This window comes from Scyliorhinus canicula, chromosome 6, assembly GCF_902713615.1.
Source record: "Scyliorhinus canicula chromosome 6, sScyCan1.1, whole genome shotgun sequence".
NCBI lineage: Eukaryota > Metazoa > Chordata > Chondrichthyes > Carcharhiniformes > Scyliorhinidae > Scyliorhinus > Scyliorhinus canicula.
The window spans coordinates 34,933,111-34,952,964 of record NC_052151.1 but is presented as its reverse complement, the minus strand read 5'-3'; the positions used below and the strand labels follow the sequence as shown (position 1 = coordinate 34,952,964).

The following is a 19,854-nucleotide window of genomic DNA, read 5'->3' as shown; positions in this document are numbered from 1 at the left end:
AATCCTGCTCCTAGTTCTTATGTTTTGTTCTTATAATAGAATTTACTCTGCAGTTTGAGAGGGAGAAGCTGGAATCAGATGTAATAGTATTACAATTAAATAAGGGTAATTACATGACGAGGGAGGAGCTGGCCAGAGTTGATTGGAGAAGGAGCCTAGCAGGGAAGACAGTGGAACAGCAATGGCAGGAGATTTTGCGGTTATTCGGGAGACACAACAGAAATTCACCCCATGAAGCAGGAAAAATGCTAAGGGGAGGACGAGGCATCCATGGCTGATGAAGGAAGTCAAGGACAGCATACAAGCAAAAGAAAAAGCGTACAAAGTGGCAAGAATTAGTGGGAAGCCAAAGGATTGGAAAGCCTTTAAAAGTGAGCAGAGGACAACTAAAAAAGCAATGGGGGGGGGGGGGGGGAGATGAAATATGAGTGCAAGCTAGCTAGTAATATAAAGGAAGATAGCAAGAGTTTTTTTTCCCCAACATATTAAAAAAGTAAGAGAGGCAAAAATAGACATTGGACACTGGAAAATGAGGCTGCAGAAGCAATAATAGCAAACAAAGAAATGGCAGAGGAACTGAATAGTTTGCATCAGACTTCACAGTGAAATGAAATGAAAATGAAATGAAAAAATGAAATCGCTTATTGTCACGAGTAGGCTTCAGTGAAGTTACTGTGAAAAGCCCCTAGTTGTCACATTCTGGCGCCTGTCCGGGGAGGCTGGTACGGGAATTGAATCCGTGCTGCTGGCCTGCTTGAATAGCCAGTGATTTAGCTCAGTGTGCTAAACCAGCCCCGAAGCTGAAAGACACCAGTGGGATACTAGAACTTCAGGAGAATCAGGGGGCAGGGGTGAGTGCCGTCACCATCACCAAGGAGAAGGTTCTGGGGAAACTGGAAGGTCTGAAGGTGGATAAATCACCTGGACCGGATGGACTACACCCCAGGGTTCTGAAAGTGATAGCTGAGGAGATTGTGGAGGCATTGGTGGTGATCTTTCAGGAATCACTGGAGGCAGGAAGGGTCCCAGAGGACTGGAGGCAGGAAGGGTCCCAGAGGACTGGAGGCAGGAAGGGTTCCAGAGGACTGGAGGCAGGAAGGGTTCCAGAGGACTGGAGGCAGGAAGGGTTCCAGAGGACTGGAAAGTGTCTAATGTAACAACACCGCTTAAGAAGGGAGGGAGGCAGAAGACGGGAAATTATAGGCCAGTTAGCCTGACTTCGGTCAATGGTAAGACTTGAGTCCGTTATTAATAATAATAATCGCTTATTGTCACGAGTAGGCTTCAATGAAGTTACTGTGAAAAGCCCCTAGTCGCCACATGCCGGTGCCTGTTCGGGGAGGCCGGCATGGGAATTGAACCCGCCCTGCTGGCATTGTTTTACATTACAAGCCAGCTGTTTAGCCCTGTCTGCTAAAGATGAGATTGCGGAGTATTTGAAAATGCATGATAAAATAGGACTGAGTCAGTGAGGCTTCATCAAGGGGAGGTCACTGAAAAGGTCAGTCTGCAGGAGAAGAAGCCCACTGAATGGTCTTCTCAATGTGGCATCCATGGATAAACATGCTGCAGTTCTCACTGCCACTGATGGTGGGGGTGCTGTTTATTTAAAGGTGAGATTGCGAAGCACTTGGAAGTGCATGGTAAAATAGGGCTGAGTCAGCATGGCTTCGCCAAAGGGAGGTCATGTCTGACAAATCTGTTAGAGTTCTTTCAGGAGGTAACAAGGAAGTTAGACAAAGTGGACGTGATTTATTTAGATTTCCAGAAGGCCATTGACAAAGTGCCACATAGGAGATTGTGAAATAAGTTAAGAGCCCATGGTGTTAAGGGTAAGATCCTGGCATGGATAGAGGATTGGCTGACTGGCAGAAGGCAGAGAGTGGGGATAAAGGGGTCTTTTTCAGGATGGCAGCCGGTGACTAGTGGAGTGCCTCAGGGGTCTGTGCTGGGACCACAACTTTTCACAATATACATTAATGATCTGGAGGAAGGAACTAAAGGCACTGTTGCTAAGTTTGCAGATGATACAAAGATCTGCAGAGGCACAGGTAGTATTGAGGAAGGAGGTGGGCTGCAGAAGGACTTGGACAGGCTAGGGGAGTGGGCAAAGAAGTGGCAGATGGAATACAATATGGAAAATTGTGAGGTTATGCACTTTGGAAGGAGAAATGGAGGCATAGACTATTTTCTAAATGGGAAAAGACTTAGGAAATCAGAAGACCAAAGGGACTTTGGAGTCCTTGTTCACGATTCTCTTAACGTTAACAGGTTCAGTCGACAGTTAGGAAAGCAAATGAAACGTTCACATTCATGTCAAGAGGGCTAGAATACAAGACCAGGGATGTATTTCTGAGGCTGTATAAGGCTCTGGTCAGACCCCATTTGGAATATTGTGAGCAGTTTTGGGCCTCGTATCTAGGGAAGGATGTGCTGGCCTTGGAAAGGGTCCAGAGGAGGTTCACAAGAATGATCCCTGGAATGAGGAACTAGCCATTGAGGATCAGTTGAGGACTCTGGGTCTGTACTCGTTGGACTTTAGAATGATGAGAGGGTAGCTTATTGAAACTTATTGGATACGGAGAGGCCTGGATAGAGTGGATGTAGAGGATGTTCCCACCAGGAGGAAAAACTAGAATCTGAGGGCACAGTCTCAGACTGAAGGGAGGACGATGCTTTAAAACAGAGATGAGGAGGAATTTCCTCAGCCAGAGGGTGGTGAATCTGTGGAACTCTTTGCCGCAGAAGGTTTTGGAGGCCAAATCACTGAGTGTCTTTAAGACAGAGATAGATAGGTTCTTGATTAATAAGGGGATCAGGGGTTATGGGGAGAGGTACAGGAGAATGGGGATGAGAAAAATATCAGCTATGATTGAATGGCGGAGCAGACTCGATGGGCCGAGTGGCCTAATTCTGTTCCTACGTCTTATGGTTTGATCAGGAGAGTAATGAGGCAGCTATGAAGAATGTTTTGTCGGCACATCATTCGCTATAGCCAGGTCCTACGCTTCATATTTTCCCCAGGTAGATCTGTCACAGCTAGGAAAATAAATATTTTTTTTTCTACCAATTAAATCATGGGAATATATATTATTTAAATAAAGGGAAGAGAATGATTTATGCAGCATTTCATGATTAGAACATAGAACATAGAACAGTACAGCACAGAACAGGCCCTTCGGCCCTCAATGTTGTGCCGAGCAATGATCACCCTACTCAAACCCACGTATCCACCCTATACCCGTAACCCAACAACCCCCCCTTAACCTTACTTTTTAGGACACTACGGGCAATTTAGCATGGCCAATCCACCTAACCCGCACATCTTTGGACTGTGGGAGGAAACCGGAGCACCCGGAGGAAACCCACGCACACACGGGGAGGACGTGCAGACTCCGCACAGACAGTGACCCAGCCGGGAATCGAACCTGGGACCCTGGAGCTGTGAAGCATTTATGCTAACCACCATGCTACCGTGCTGCCCCAGTTTGGAGAGGATTTTTTGCCTTTTGATTTGGGACCCCGGATTCAGGGTCCAGTAAGGGTGGCAACCCCACGGTGCGTGGGGAAAACAGTCACCCGGCGGTGATTTTCCTCAAAATGACCAGAAGGCGGGATTGCATCAAATGACAGGCCGACGGGAGGCCCTCCAGCATGGGAGGGATAAGATGAAAACTGCAGTTCAGCTTGGGGTGGAGGGGGCCAATAAATATTTAAAAATGGAATCAGTAGACGGGTCTCTGTGGTGGCATGGGCAGCACCCTGTCAAGGGGAGAAAATGCCTTACCTTTGGTCGTTTCACTTTCACGAATGAGAAAGGTTCCTCTTGGGTTGCACACAGACAGAAGTTGTCTCTCAGCCTCTTTGCGGCCAAGTTTACCAAAGTACCACCTGTTAACAGAGAAGATTTTATGATAAACGCTGTGAAACACTACAGATAAACATAAATATTCAGCCATTCAGATGAGCTTAATAAAAGATTCAGGACACTCCCAGACTCCTCTCTGTTCCACCTTTAAAACCCGCTGGTGAGGTGACTGGCCCCCAAGTTGCCTGTCCTTAGCGGGCTTCCCTGCTGTATTATCCTCCCAAGTAAGGATTTTGTTCACAACAGGTCAGAACAAACAGGGGCAGGCGGCTTCCCGGGAGATCGAGCAGATTGGAGACTCGGGCGGCAGCTTGGCTTCTGTCCTGAAGGAAGTCAAGGTGTGGTGTTCAAGATTTTTAACGTGGATCTCTTTTCCGGGGAGTGGATCGGACATGTCAGGTAAGGCCTCTGGCCTGGATGGGTTTCCCGTCGAATTTTACAAGAAGTTTGCGGGCCAGTTGGCGCCATTGATAGTAGATATGTTCAATGATTCTTTGGCTCAGGGTTCATTGCCCAATGCACTTTCGCTCATCTTGAAAAAATGATGGGGACCCGATGGAATGGTAATGATAACATGGGCTTTGGTAATGACTTTGCTCCCGTTCTCCCCAGTGAGGCATTGCTCGAACACGGCGGTGATCTCTACTTTAAGTTTATGGAAATAGTTTAGGCAACATTACAAGCTGAGCGCCGTGTCATTGTTGGCCCCTATCTACAGCAATCATTTGTTTGTGCCGTTGGGTCTGGACACAATGTTTAAGTCGTGGGAAGAAAAGGGCCTCGAGTATTTTGGAGATCTGTTCTTGGACGGACGGTTTGCCAGTTTGGAGGAGCTTTCGGTGAAATTGCAACCGACAGGGGCACACTTGTTCCACTATTTCCATTCCGCAATTTTATCCAGAAGGCTTGCCCTACATTTCCCTTGATGCCACAACCTTCCTTGTTGGGGAAGTGTGTGGGTGGGGGAGGTGGGGAGGGGAGCATTTCAAATATTTACGGGCAGATTATGTCAATGCAAACAGTATTATAGAACATAGAGTGCAGAAGGAGGCTATTCGGCCCATCGAGTCTGCACCGACCCATTTAAGCCCTCGCTTCCAACCTATCCTAACCTTTTTTGGTCACTACGGGCAATTTAGCTTGGCCAATCCACCTAACCTGCACGTCATTGGACTGTGGGAGGAAACCGGAACACCCGGAGGAAACTCATGCAGCCACGGGGAGAACATGCAGACTCCGCACAGACAGTGACCCAGCAGGGAATCGAATCTGGGACCCTGGCGCTGTGAAGCCACAGTGCTATCCACTTGTGCTACCATGCTGCCCTCATTGGACTGGGTGAGAGTGCAGTGGAAGGGCGAATCTGGAACCTATTTGGATGAGGACATCCGTAGGGCGAACTCCACTTCTTCCTGCACGCAGATCAGCCTGATTCAGCTCAGGGTGGTACATAGGGCTATCCTAACAAAGGCCAGGAAGAATGGGTTCTTCGCAGGAGTGGAGGACAAGTGTGAGCGGTGCTCTCATGGGCCCGCAAACCATACCCAAATGTTCTGGCCGTGTTCAAGGACGGTAAGCTTTTGGCTCTCCTTCCTTTGCACCATGTCAGCGATTCTTAACATTGATCTGGTGCCTTGCCCGCTGGTGGCCATTTTAAGGGTGGTGGGCTGCCGGGGCTGCAGACCAGGGTGAAGGCGGACGTTCGTGCCTTTGCCTTGCTGATAGCCTGACGGAGAGTTCAGCTGGGATGGAGATCTTCTGCTCCGTCATGTGCCTCGGCCTGGTTGAGTGAGTACAACAATTGGATCTCTTCTGTGGCCAAGCACTCAGATTAGCCTCAAAGCCTGTTGGAAGAGGGCAGCATCATGCCTGACTATCCCAACTGCTCCCCCAGTGTCAGTGTCCATCTGACCAGTGATCCACAGGAAGGAAGGCCGAAAGGCATCAAGGAGACTCGTGAGAACCCAGATGTCAGTGTGCAGGCCCAACAGGTGAAAAAAGTGTCTTCAATGCAGTAAAACCTCCCAACAGGCTTCACAGGCGAGTCATGAAATAGCATTTCACATCGAACCACATAACGGAAATGTTCGGACCATTGAAGAGGTAAAAAATTTGAAGAGATTTAGAGAAGGGAGAATCTTTGGGAGGTGTTGTAATATGTCATTAAGGTATAGCATTTCAGCTGGCAAGGTCTGCCAGCAATGCCAGGAAGGAGATTTTTGAACATTTTTTATTTCTTTGTTAGATGTACAAAGCCAATGCACAGAGCAGACAGGGCAAGCGCTTAATCCACCGCCTTGCTTGCTCCAAAAACCAATTCAAATTGAATTGAATTTACGGTCACCACAAAAGAGACATCCTGGGCGGGATTCCCCCTTGCCCGATGCGGAAATCGGGAACGATGATCGGGAGGAGAATAGCTCCCGTGTCAAAATCGTGGCAGGCGCCATTTTGACGTTGAGTCGCGATGCTCACCCCTCTCCAAATCGGCAGCACCGCGCATATTTGTGACCGCGTTCGCATCTCGTTATCAGGCCCACCCGCAACTCTCCGCCTCCACTGGGCCAAGTTCCTGGCGGCGGGGTCCACGTGTGGCCTGTATAGTCATGAACCTGGCGTGGAGGCTGCGGAGAGAGAGAGAGAGACGGAGCACGGACAGTGTCTAGAACCGCCATACTTCGTCGACAGTCGTGCCACTGGCCGGGGGGGATTTCTGCCAGGGCTGGAGGTGGCCAGGAAGTGGGCAATGGGGTCGAGGCGGACAGGTACGCAGCTAGCACAACTGGCACCACCTTTTTGGGCACGATCGGTGCGAGTTTGCGGGGTGTATAGCGCACGCGTAGCTGCAGCTTGTGAGCTCTATGCGTGTCCATCAAGACCTGGCAATTCCCCCACCGTTTTTCACGTGTTTTGGGGGTTGTAGCCCCCCCCCCCAAATCGGTGGCGGAATCGGTGCGGGTGTGGTGCCGAGTTTTCCATCGTGGAACTTCACGGGTCCTCTGTTGGCGTCAGCACGTAGGCTCAGGAACGGAGAATCCAGCCCACTAGATCCAAGCTGACGAGAACAGGCATCACAACTAATCTCAATGCTTGATCCGAGCCAAAAGGCCGAGAACCAGGAAGGAGATTGGAGAGCACCAGAAACAGGCTGTGCTGGAATGTCTTTGTCTGGGCCTAACTGAGAGAAAACCAGGGTTCAAGGGAGATATGATCCCAGAGCAGGTAGGCCCGAGGCCTCTGCATTTTAATTGCTGCTGCTGACTTTAGAATATTGCCAGGACAATCTGGTCTTAAAACAGTGCATGGTAATTTGTTGTTACTTGGCTGTGTGGCTGATATTCAATGTTTTCTGGGGGATTAATCCTCGATGAATCATCCACTCACCCGATTAAGCAAATTAAACAACACAAGAAAGTAACAACATATTGAATTATCATATAACTGAATTAGCAGTGAATTTAAGAACTGCAGAACGCCTGGAATCGATTTTCTTACACAAAACAGAGAGATGGAAGAGAGAACAATCTGTCCACAAGATGGCTCCATGCACCAAGGTGGGAATGTTAGCTCTGGAACACATCCATGCCTCAAACCTCGTTGTGATGCAGGCCCCGAACATGTGTACTTTTGGATAGATTCACAGCTGTGTTCCAAAAGGCTGTGAATTATACAAGAAAGCAGTAGGGAGGGGGGATATTTTGAATGCAGGGAAACTATCTCTGTTCAGTTGTGGAACTTCAAAAACCCACAAGGGAAGCATGCCGGCTATCGGGAAAACAGCCCGGGACATCGAACGAGTATCATTCTCAATTCAGCGGAATGCACAGGACAAATCTGATGAGAGTTTTCCCAATTGCAAGCCACGAAGGGGACGCCGATTTTCCGAAGTCCCCAGGATTGTTGTGCATTGCCCTCTCCCTCTGTACATAGCTGGTCTTCAAAGAGATTTGCAAGGATTTCCTTCTCCAACAGTGGAGCTGCTCTGCTATCCATGATTATGGGAGCACAGGCTTGGAGGGCCGAAGGGTCTGTTCCTGTGCTGGACTTTCCTTTGTTCTTTATTGTAGTGAAAAGTCTCTATTAAAGGAATAGGCTGATTTAAGACAGATGAGAAGAAATTTCTTCTCTCAAGTGAATCTCTGGAACTCTCTTCCTCAAAAGGCAGTGGAAGCAGAATCTTTGAATGTTTTTAAGGCCGATAGATTCTTGATTAATAAGGGAGTGAAAGGTTATCGGGGGCAGACAGAAATGTAGGGCTGAGGTTATAGTCAGATCAGCTGTGAGCTTATTGAACGGCGGAACAGGTTCGGGCAGCCTGCTCCTTAGACAGCGTAAGAGAGAGCGCGCGAGAGAGAGAGCTCGCGCGAGAGAGAGCGCGCGAGAGAGAGCACGGAGAGCGTGAAGAGTGCAAGAGAGAGAGCGTGACAGCACGAAGAATGCGAGAGTGTGTGAAGAGTGCGAGAGAGAGATCACGAAGAGTGCGAGAGGGTGCAGAGCGTAAGCGAGAGTGCGAGAGAGAGCACGAAGCTTGTGAGAGAGCAAGAAAGAGCGCGAAGAGTGTGAGAGAGAACGCGAGAGTGAGAGAGAGTGCGAGAGAGAGAGGGAGCGAGAGAGGGAGCGAGAGAAAGAGCGAGCGCAGAGAGGGAGAGAGAGACCGAGAGAGAGAGAGTGCAAGAGAGAGAGAGAGAGCGCGCACAGAGTGCGAGAGAGAGAGTGCGAGAGAGAGAGAGCGAGAGTGCGCACAGAGTGCGAGAGAGAGAGAGAGCGAGAGGGAGCGAGAGAGAGAGATCGAGCGTGAGAGAGAGCGAGAGGTAGCGAGAGAGAGAGCGCAGAGAGAGAGAGCGCGCGAGAGAGAGAGAGAGAGAGAGAGCGCGAGAGAGAGAGCGCGAGAGAGAGCGCGCGAGAGAGAGCGCGCGAGAGAGAACGTGAGAGCCAGAGCGCAAAAGAGAGAGAGCGCGAGAGGGAGCGAAGCGCGAGAGAGCGCGAGAGAAAGAGTGCGAGAGAGAGAGCAGAGAGAGCGCAGAGAGAGCGCAGAGAAAGAGAGCGCAGAGAGAGAGAGCGCAGAGAGAGAGAGCGCAGAGAGAGAGCGCAGAGAGATCGCAGAGAGAGAGCGCAGAGAGAGCTCAGAGAGAGAGAGCGAGAGCATGAGCGAGAGTGCGAGGGAGAGAGCGAGAGCGGGAGCGCGAGAGAGAGAGAGAACGAGAGTGCGAGAGAGAGAGCGAGAGAGCGCGAGAGGGAGCGAGAGAGAGAGGGCAGAGAGAGAGAGCACGAGAGAGAGAGAGAGCACGAGAGAGAGAGAGCGCAAGAGAGAGAGCGCGAGAGCCAGAGCGCAAGATAGAGAGCGCGAGAGGGAGCGAGAGCGCGAGAGAGAGAGAGCGAGCGCGAGAGAGAGAGAGAGCGCGAGAGAGAGAGAGAGAGCGAGAGAGAGAGAGAGAGCGCGAGAGAGTGCGAGAGAGAGAGTGCGAAAGAGAGAGTGCGAGACCGAGAGAGAGAGAGCAGAGAGAGAGAGCAGAGGGAGAGAGCAGAGGGAGAGAGCAGAGGGAGAGAGAGAGAGAGAGAGCGCAGAGAGAGAGAGCGAGAGTGCGAGCGAGAGAGAGAGCGAGAGCGCGCGAGAGAGAGAGAGCGCGAGAGAGAGAGAGAGCGTGAGAGAGAGAGACCGGAGTGAGAGAGTGCGCAGAGAGAGAGAGAGAGAGCGAGCGAGAAGTGTGAGAGAGAGAGTGAGATTGAGAGAGAGAGAGAGAGAGAGAAAGAGTGAGAGAGAGCAGCACGGGCAGCACGGTAGCATTGTGGATAGCACAAATGCTTCACAGCTCCAGGGTCCCAGGTTCGATTCCGGCTTGGGTCACTGTCTGTGCGGAGTCTGCACATCCTCGCCTTGTGTGCGTGGGTTTCTTCCGGGTGCTCCGGTTTCCTCCCACAGTCCAAAGATGTGCAGGTTAGGTGGATTGGCCATGATAAATTGCCCTTAGTGTCCAAAGTTGCCTTTGGTGTTGGATGGGGTTACTGGGTTATGGGGATAGGGTGAAGGTGTTGACCTTGGATAGGGTGCTCTTTCCAAGAGCGGGTGTAGCCTCAATGGGCCGAATGGCCTCCTTCTGCACTGTAAATTGTGTGTGTGTGAGAGAGCGAGAGAGAGAGAGTGAGAGCGAGAGAGAGCGCGAAGAGTGTGAGAGAATGAGACTGAGATTGAGAGTGCGAGAGAGAGAGTGCGAGAGAGAGAGAGAGTGAGAGAGAGAGAGTGCGAGAGAGAGAGGGAGTGCGAGAGAGAGAGGGAGTGCGAGAGAGAGGGAGTGCGAGAGAGAGAGAGTGCGAGAGAGAGAGAGTGCAAGAGAAATAGATAGAGAAAGAGAGAGAGAGCGAGAGACAGCGAGAGCACTCCAAGTGGATAACAAAAGGAACAGAGAGCCTAATTAGTGACCGTTAGTGTGTGGACGATGTTGGTATGATTCCGAACGAATAATTTGAATGTTTTCACAAAACAGAGGTTGTCCCCCCTCAGCACCTACCCTCCACCCTCTCATGGTGGCCCCACCCCTGTGGAAGGACCCTAACCCCCAGACAAGAGTCCCCCACCATCCGCCGAGCACGGGGACAGCAAGCCCAGTGCTCCCGGGCTCTTTGCCTGTGAGTAAAGATGGCTACTCACCTCCTCAGCTCCCCACAGAAGCCCTTCCACCAGGTTCACCTTTATCAACAGGAGTACTAATCGGTGCCAGCGTGGCCACTTGCTGAGGGGCCTCTGAATGACAGGGGGCCATTGGATATGGGGTCACTCCCATTAATTGTATGGAAACGGGGCTGAAGTGGTGAGAATTGCTTTCTCCCCACGCTACGGCGAGATCCTGATTTTGCCTAGGGGAGTGGGCCGGTTGCATCGTAAACTGTTTGGCGCCTGGCGTGGATCTCATTTTTGGCCTCGTCCGCTATTCATCGGCCTCGTTACACTTGAGAGAGAGAGCACAATGGGGCCGGACAATCGCACCCATTCTCAGCAGAGACTTCAGACTGGGACCGTTTCCACGTTAAACATTCATGCTTTCCAAACCTGATGCACAGCAATAGCAGCGTGGACCAGCTACAAGGTGCACTGCAAGGACTCAGCAAGGTTCCTTCCACAACACCTTCCAAACCCACGACCTCTGCCATCTGGGACAAGGGCAGCAGACACATGGGAACACCACCAGCCGCAAATTCCCCTCCAAGCCACTCAGCACCCCGACTTGGGAAATATATTCCTGTTCCTTCACTGTCGCTGAGTCAAAGTCCTGGAATTCCCTCCCTAACAGCACTGTGGGTGTACCTACACCAAATGGATTGCAGCGGTTCAAGGCGGCAGCTCGCCACCACCTTCTCAGGGGGCAATTAAGGATGGGCAATAAATGCTGCCCTGGTCATTGACGCCCACATCCTGTGAATGAAAATAAACTATTTCCAGTGGGCAGAGACGTCCAGATTAAATTTCATTGAAGGTTTTGAAAACGATGAGTGGTGCTGAGTGAATAGGGAAGGATTATCTCCTCTCAGACAGTTAGTGACTAGGGGGATGGCTCATTTATTTAAGACTGTCACAAAGGGTGCTACGTCAGGAAAAATGTATTTCTGCAACGTTTGTATAGCATGGATACATTGCCATACAATGGCCTGCATTGTTACAGGGCTTCAGTTGAACACTTACATTGACCATAAGATATGGGAACAGAATTGGGCCATTTGGCCCATCGGGTCTGCTCCGCCATTCGATCATGGCTCATACAGGACCACATCAGGGCGTACAGGAACAGCTGACCGCTAGCTTGGTCAGAGGGAGGTTCAAGGAGAGCTTTACAAGAAGGAGGCATTTCAGGAATGGTAGCAGCAGAGACCATGCACCCTACAGGGGAAAACTGGATAGATATTTGAAGCAGAGGAAGATGCAGGGCTGTCGGGAGCCAACGGGATCTTCGATAAAATTGATGGCTCCAACACAGAGCTAGCTGGGAGAGGCATGATGGGCTGAATGGACTCACTTTGCATTCTAAACAGCTATGGTTTGAACAAAGTTCTTCCTGACATCTGCCTCAGCACAACAGCCTAACAGAGAGGGAGCTCAAGTCTAGCACCTTTCAGTCAGCCATATAATTGCTTTCTTCAAAAAAAAAAATTTGAGAGTTTATTATTTTCTTCGTAAGATCAAGTAACTGTGAACAAAAAAGGGGCAGAGTTTCTGCTTCGATAATAAACACCGGGTGGGATTCTCCGATCTCGTCTATGGCTATCATAGATTATCATAGAATTTACAGTGCAGAAGGAGGCCATTCGGCCCATCGAGTTTGCACCAGCTCTTGGAAAGAGCACCCTACCCAAGGTCAACACCTCCACCCCATCCCCATAACCCAGTAACCCCACCCAACACTAAGGGCAATTTTGGACACCAAGGGCAATTTATCATGGCCAATCCACCCAACCTGTATATCTTTGGACTGTGGGAGGAAACCGGAGCACCCGGAGGAAACCCACGCAGACACGGGGAGGATGTGCAGACTCCGCAGTGACCCAAGCCGGGAATCGAACCTGGGACCCTGGAGCTGTGAAGCAATTGTATTATCCATCATGACTGACCCACTCTAAGCGAGAATGGAAAATTTGGCACTCCAGCAGAACCTCAGTCGCCAATGAGGCGACCGTTAGTACAAACTCTGCCATGAACCAGCATAATTGGAATATCGAAAACTTCATTTCAGTGTAAGGTTCAAGTGGAAGGTGGTTACTTGGTAAAATCTGATCAATACAGCCAATCAAAAAACAATTGATAAAACTAGTTAGCGTGCGTTACAGTGCAGAGTTCCTTGCCAAATTAAAAATCATTCAAAATCTTTCTAAATGTACCGAGACGTGCCCTTGCTTCTTTTCAAAGGGCGAATAAAAAACAAGGGGAATTGGTGGAATCTCTCGGTGGAAATTCATTTTCCCTGAACTTGTGGCCACCTTTATGGGGATGGTATGCCTCCGATACAATGCTTATCACAGATTGTGAAAGCACCAGCCGTTTTGAACGCAATTTATAATTCCACAATTATTTTAAAAATAAATTTAGAGTACCTAATTCTTCTTTTTCCAGTTAAGGAGCAATTTAGTGTGTTCAATCCACCTTCCCTGCACATCGTATTGGGTTGTGGGGGCGAGACCCACGCAGGCAAGGGGAGAATGTGCAAACTCCACACGGACAGTGACCCGGGACCGTGATCAAACCCGAGTCCTCGGCGCCGTGAGGCAGCAGTGCTAACCACTGTTCAGCAATGCCGCCCTATGCTGTGGTTTAGCAGTGGGCTAAATAGCTGGGTTACAATGCAGAACAAGGCCAGCAGCGCAGGTTCAATTCCCGTGGGCAGCACGGTAGCATTGTGGATAGCACAATGGCTTCACAGCTCCCGGGTCCCAGGTTTGATTCCGGCTTGGGCCACTGTCTGTGCGAAGTCTGCACATCCTCCCCGTGTGTGCGTGGGTTTCCTCCGGGTGCTCCGGTTTCCTCCCACAGTCCAAAGATGTGCAGTTTAGGTGGATTGGCCATGATAAATTGCCCTTAGTGTCCAAAATTGCCCTTAGTGTTGGGTGGGGCTACTGGGTTATTGGGATAGGGTGGAGGTGTTGACCTTGGGTAGGGTGCTCTTTCCAAGAGCCGGTGCAGACTCGATGGGCCGAATGGCCTCCTTCTGCACTGTAAATTCTATGAACCAGCCTCCCCGAACAGGCGCCGGAATGTGGCGACTCTGGGCTTTTCACAGTAACTTCATTGAAGTCTACTTGTGACAATAAGCTATTATTATTATTATTATTATTATTAACAAACAGCAGGACAAAAGATGGAGGCCTAGGTAGCTGGGACCTCCGGGTTGCCATGGCAACAGCAGAACCCTTGCGATTCAGGATGCGGGGATTGAAGTCAGCCACTTTAAAGTGCAGCCATAACGTCTTGCCAATATGTTCCGCAGAAGGCAGGCTGCGATTAAAATTTAGGCTGGAGGTCACGTCTCCTGATCTCTTATTTCTCGAATCCGCAAGGTTTATAGGTGACTTGGGGAACGTGTAACGTTACTTCTGCAGACATGGACAAAGGGGAGACATACCAGGGAAAACAAAAATTGCTTCGCAGTGATGAATTGGAAACCAACGATAATGATGCAGCAATTTAAACTGAATTAATAATCTTCAGTCCACTTGGGTTTTAGTTAACATTTATCACAGTTACCAAAGGCGGCTCAGGTTAATGGAGGTGGGAAAGTCTGCCCATGGCCATCATATTTTACAGAGAGCGAGAATGAAGGAAGAGCTTCATTAAGGCCATACCTCAAGATTTATTTGCAAAGCTCAGCCCATCTTATGCTGAAACACAAATGCCCATCGCACTCTTCCTCACTAAACTATGCAAGTAAAGTCGCCATGGTACCAGATGACCATAGACTGCTTTCCCCTTTGAGGGAGAGAGCTGACCGGTGCTGTTTTTTAAAATTAAATTTAGAGTACCCAAATAATTTTTTCTAATTAAGGGGCAATTTATCGTGACCAATCCACCTACCCTGCACAGCTTTGGGTTGTGGGGGCGTAACCCACACAGACACGGGGAGAATGGGCAAACTCCACACAGACAGTGACCAAGAGCCTGTATCGAACCTGTGACTTTGGCGCTGTGAGGCCGAAGTGATAACCACTGTGCCATCATGCTGCTCTGACTGGCGGTGATTTAACCTGAGGATCACCACACCTCAGGCCAGGGGCGAGATTAAGAAGGCCGGGGCCTTCATGAATAACCTCAGCCGGTACAGGGATTGAACCTGCGCTGCCGACCTCATTCTGCATCACGGAATCAGCAGTCTAATGCACTGAGCTAAACCGGCCCCTGAACTACACTGGCTTCCACTCCATCAATGCCACCACCCTTTGTGTATACTCATTTTACAACCTATTGAACAATTGTGAAGTTTGAATTAATACTGCTTGGTTTGGCAGGTAGTTTAAAGTAAGAAAACAGTGGGTGAGATTTACCCACTACCCCGCCGTGAGATTTTCGGAAGGGGAGGCGTCCCAACAGAAGGATCTACCAGTCCTGCCATTGTCAACTGGAATTTCCATTGACAGCAACCCTCATCGCCAGCAAATCCGTGCGCCGGCGTAAGACCGGATTTCTCTCCGGCGTGACCAGCTGCCCATCAATTTAAATTCCCTACTTTGTTGGCTGGCAGGGCAGACTCGATGGGCCAAATGGCCTACATCTGCTCCCGAGCCTTATGGTCTGAAGAGACGATTACAAAGAATTGCAAATGAACAATAACATCAAGAGGTTGTTTTGCACAGTGTTATTTGTCCCTTTTAAATTGTTCTTATTTAAATCGAGCATTCACAGCCCGTCACTCGTGGCTGCAGGAAACTCTTTCACCTGAATAAATGCACATGTTGCATTAATCAGGAGAGACACGGCCAGTGATTCTGTAGTGCTCCATCTTCAGCCATGTGTGTCGACTCACTTTCTCTTCAATGTCAGGTTCAGTCACCCTTTGGTGAACCAGTCCCTCCCAAAAATGGATCAAAGCTTTCACTGTTTCAATTCAAAGGACGCTCTCAAAGAGTACGGGGCAAGACAAAAACGCTGTCAGAGATGATCATAACCCTCTACAAGGGGGAAGTTCTGCCCTTATTTACCATGGTAAGTTAAAGGCACTTTTAAACAGACGCTCATTTAATCCGAATTCCAGGATACTCTAGTTTGTAAATTAGCATTCCCTCGCCCACTGTGTCTCTGCTACTAAAGGCACCGCCTCACCCTGCCAGGAAAAACTGCAATGCTTAAATCTTAAAAGGCAAAACCTTCCTCTCGACATTAAGGGGCAATGCTTGCAGCAAATACAGTATTAACTTACTGACATCCGAAGTCAGCCCGTATTCTAAACTCAGCAGGATTGGGAGTGTGCTTTACGATGGTACCGAATTTCAGAGTACAGACAACATTGTGTCAAAGCTCGGCCATTATCCCCTCTGCAGGTCATGGGACACGTTGCACAAGGGATGCCTTGTCTGAATGTGCTGCCAACAAGTTAGCCACTTAAGAGGCGGAAACTCCCAGGAGACAAGGACAAGTGTTATTCAGAGATACACCATCACAGGAGTGTGTAGTCAGTGATGCAGACGCAAATCAACTGTTCTGCCTGTCATGGGACCTTCATGGGGCTAAACGAGAGGCTCTTGGAGCTGAATCGGGCTGTTAAATGTGCAGACAGATGGCAAAGTGCTAACAGCTAACGTTCACTGCCGAATGTTAAATGTTTAAATAAAAACATAGGCATGAGGCAGAGCTGCGACACTCTCAGACGATGGATTTGACGTTACGAGATCTGTGGGCACAAGTGCACAAAGTCACGGCAGCAGCTGCTGCTAATATTGGCTGGGATTTCCTGGCCGTTCCCGTTGACGGGATCTTACCGCCTCACCGATGGCGCATCCTGCCACAGATTTCCATGCGGTGAAGGGTACGGTCAACGGGAAATCCCATTGACAACAGCCGGACCAGAAGATCCCTCAGCCGGCCACTGGCGAGCCGGCATCCAACGTTGCAGAACACGGTGCGGAGGGAGAAGAATATCCGGCCCCTTAGTTTCTTACCAGCTATTGAAGGGCCTGGAGTTACCGGGTTCAGAGTTTAGGGACGTCCCCCCCATCATTCAGGACACCATTGTGTGAGATTACTGACACAACGTGGGCAGGGATCAGGGATCAGGGACCCTGCCTAACAAATCGCTCCCAAGGGTCTGAAGTAGATCAATAAATCAAGTCACTCCATTCAATTCAGACATCCCGCGTAGTTGGTATCAAAGGAATGAGGCTTTAAACCAAGGCCCCAACCACACTCGGGTGGAAGGAACATAGGACATACAGTGCAGAAGGAGGCCATTTGGCCCATCGAGTCTGCACCGACCCACTTAAGCCCACACTTCCACCCTATCCCCGTCAGGAGAATGGCACTACTTAGAAAGCAAACACCGGCAAGGGCAATTAGGGATGGGTAACAAATGCTAGCCTCACCAGCAGTAGCCACAAGCCCACAAACCTGGTCAATGTTTATTTCTTGGCCAACATCACTAAAACAGGAGGTGAAAGTTTAGAAATACTGTAACTCTGGAGTCTCTATTTTCCACCTGACTGTTTTTTTCCCAGAATGAAACTTGTTCACTAGTGTTTAGTGCTTAGAAACTTGTAAAACAGTGCCCAGCTTGTATCACATCTATCGAGAGTGGTACAAGTAAAAGTCAGATCACACGCTGGAACAAGGTAGACATGAAATACAACAGCAAGGGCTTGCTGTTTGTTCCTGAGTCTTGGATATAGATTCAGTTATCACTGAATCAAAGAATCGTGCAGCTGGTCATTTGCCCCATCGAGTCTGCACTCGATCACTGAAAGAACTTCCTATCTAGTCCCACACGCCTGCCTGATTCCCGCACCCGTACACATTGCTTTCTAAGTAGCAATCCAATTGTTTTATGAACACCTCAATCAAACCTGTCTCCACCACCTTCCTTTCTCCCAACCTCTCAAATCTATCCTCATAGCTACAGTTACTTATCCCTGAAACCATCCTTGTGAATCTCTCCTCTCCTCTCTCCAGTCCGGTGAATCTCCCCTGTGCTCTCTCCAGTCCGGTGAATCTCCCCTGTACTCTCTCCAGTCCGGTGAATCTCCCCTGTGCTCTCTCCAGTCCGGTGAATCTCTCCTGTGCTCTCTCCAGTCCGGTGAATCTCCCCTGTGCTCTCTCCAGTCCGGTGAATCTCCCCTGTGCTCTCTCCAGTCCGGTGAATCTCTCCTGTGCTCTCTCCAGTCCGGTGAATCTCCCCTGTGCTCTCTCCAGTCCGGTGAATCTCTCCTGTGCTCTCTCCAGTCCGGTGAATCTCTCCTGTGCTCTCTCCAGTCCGGTGAATCTCCCCTGTGCTCTCTCCAGTCCGGTGAATCTCCCCCGTACTCTCTCCAGTCCGGTGAATCTCCCCGGTGCTGGCTCCGGTCCGGTGAATCTCCCCTGTGCTCTCTCCAGTCCGGTGAATCTCTCCTGTGCTCTCTCCAGTCCGGTGAATCTCCCCTGTGCTCTCTCCAGTCCGGTGAATCTCTCCTGTACTCTCTCCAGTCCGGTGAATCTCTCCTGTGCTCTCTCCAGTCCGGTGAATCTCCCCTGTGCTCTCTCCAGTCCGGTGAATCTCTCCTGTGCTCTCTCCAGTCCAGTGAATCTCCCCTGTGCTCTCTCCAGTCCGGTGAATCTCCCCTGTGCTCTCTCCAATCCGGTGAATCTCCCCTGTGCTCTCTCCAATCCGGTGAATCTCCCCTGTGCTCTCTCCAGTCTGGTGAATCTCTCCTGTGCTCTCTCCAGTCCGGTGAATCTCCCCTGAGCTCTCTCCAGTCCGGTGAATCTCTCCTGTGCTCTCTCCGGACCGGTGAATCTCCCCTGTGCTCTCTCCGGTCCGGTGAATCTACCCTGTGCTCTCTCCGGTCCGGTGAATCTCCCCTGTGCTCTCTCCGGTCCGGTGAATCTCCTCTGTGCTGGCTCGGGCCCGGTGAATCTCCTCTGTGCTGGCTTCGGCCCGGTGAATCTCCCCGGTGCTGGCTCCGGCCCGGTGAATCTCCCCGGTGCTGGCTCCGGTGAATCTCCCCGGTGCTGGCTCCGGCCCGGTGATTCTCCCCGGTGCTGGCTCCGGTCCGGTGAATCTCCCCGGTGCTGGCTCCAGTCCGGTGAATCTCCCCGGTCCTGGCTCCGGTCCGGTGAATCTCCCCGGTGCTCTCTCCAGTCCGGTGAATCTCCCCGGTGCTGGCTCCAGTCCGGTGAATCTCCCCTGTGCTCTCTCCAGTCCGGTGAATCTCTCCTGTGCTCTCTCCGGTCCGGTGAATCTCCCCTGTGCTCTCTCCGGTCCGGTGAATCTCCCCTGTGCTCTCTCCGGTCCGGTGAATCTCCTCTGTGCTGGCTTCGGCCCGGTGAATCTCCCCGGTGCTCTCTCCGGTCCGGTGAATCTCCCCTGTGCTCTCTCCGGTCCGGTGAATCTCCTCTGTGCTGGCTCCGGCCCGGTGAATCTCCCCGGTGCTCTCTCCAGTCCGGTGAATCTCCCCGGTGCTGGCTCCAGTCCGGTGAATCTCCCCGGTGCTGGCTCCGGTGAATCTCCCCGGTGCTGGCTCCGGTGAATCTTCCCGGTGCTGGCTCCGGCCCGGTGAATCTCCCCGGTGCTGGCTCCGGCCCGGTGAATCTCCCCGGTGCTGGCTCCGGTCCGGTGAATCTCCCCGGTGCTGGCTCCGGTCCGGTGAATCTCCCCGGTGCTGGCTCCGGCCCGGTGAATCTCCCCGGTGCTGGCTCCGGTGAATCTCCCCGGTGCTGGCTCCGGCCTGGTGAATCTCCCCGGTGCTGGCTCCGGTGAATCTCCCCGGTGCTGGCTCCGGTCCGGTGAATCTCCCCGGTGCTGGCTCCGGCCTGGTGAATCTCCCCGGTGCTGGCTCCGGCCCGGTGAATCTCCCCGGTGCTGGCTCCGGTCCGGTGAATCTCCCCGGTGCTGGCTCCGGTCCGGTGAATCTCCCCGGTGCTGGCTCCGGCCCGGTGAATCTCCCCGGTGCTGGCTCCGGCCCGGTGAATCTCCCCGGTGCTGGCTCCGGCCCGGTGAATCTCCCCGGTGCTGGCTCCGGCCCGGTGAATCTCCCCGGTGCTGGCTCCGGTCCGGTGAATCTCCCCGGTGCTGGCTCCAGTCCGGTGAATCTCCCCGGTGCTGGCTTCGGCCCGGTGAATCTCCCCGGTGCTGGCTCCAGTCCGGTGAATCTCCCCGGTGCTGGCTCCAGTCCGGTGAATCTCCCCGGTGCTGTCTCCGGCCTGGTGAATCTCCCCGGTGCTCTCTCCGGTCCGGTGAATCTCCCCGGTGCTGGCTCCAGTCCGGTGAATCTCCCCGGTGCTGGCTCCGGTCCGGTGAATCTCCCCGGTGCTGGCTCCGGTCCGGTGA

General features: G+C 51.3%; 1 protein-coding gene across 3 annotated transcripts in view; it reads right to left on the bottom strand.

Moving 5' to 3' along the window:
- LOC119967085 (tyrosine-protein kinase Fyn) overlaps positions 1-19,854 on the bottom strand; it is a 316,569-nt gene that overhangs the window by 47,922 nt on the left and 248,793 nt on the right. For all 3 annotated transcript variants that reach the window (XM_038799145.1, XM_038799144.1, XM_038799143.1), the window contains exon 6: positions 3,788-3,891. In XM_038799145.1, the coding sequence (XP_038655073.1) occupies positions 3,788-3,891 (104 nt within the window). The remainder of the gene's footprint in view (positions 1-3,787; positions 3,892-19,854) is intronic.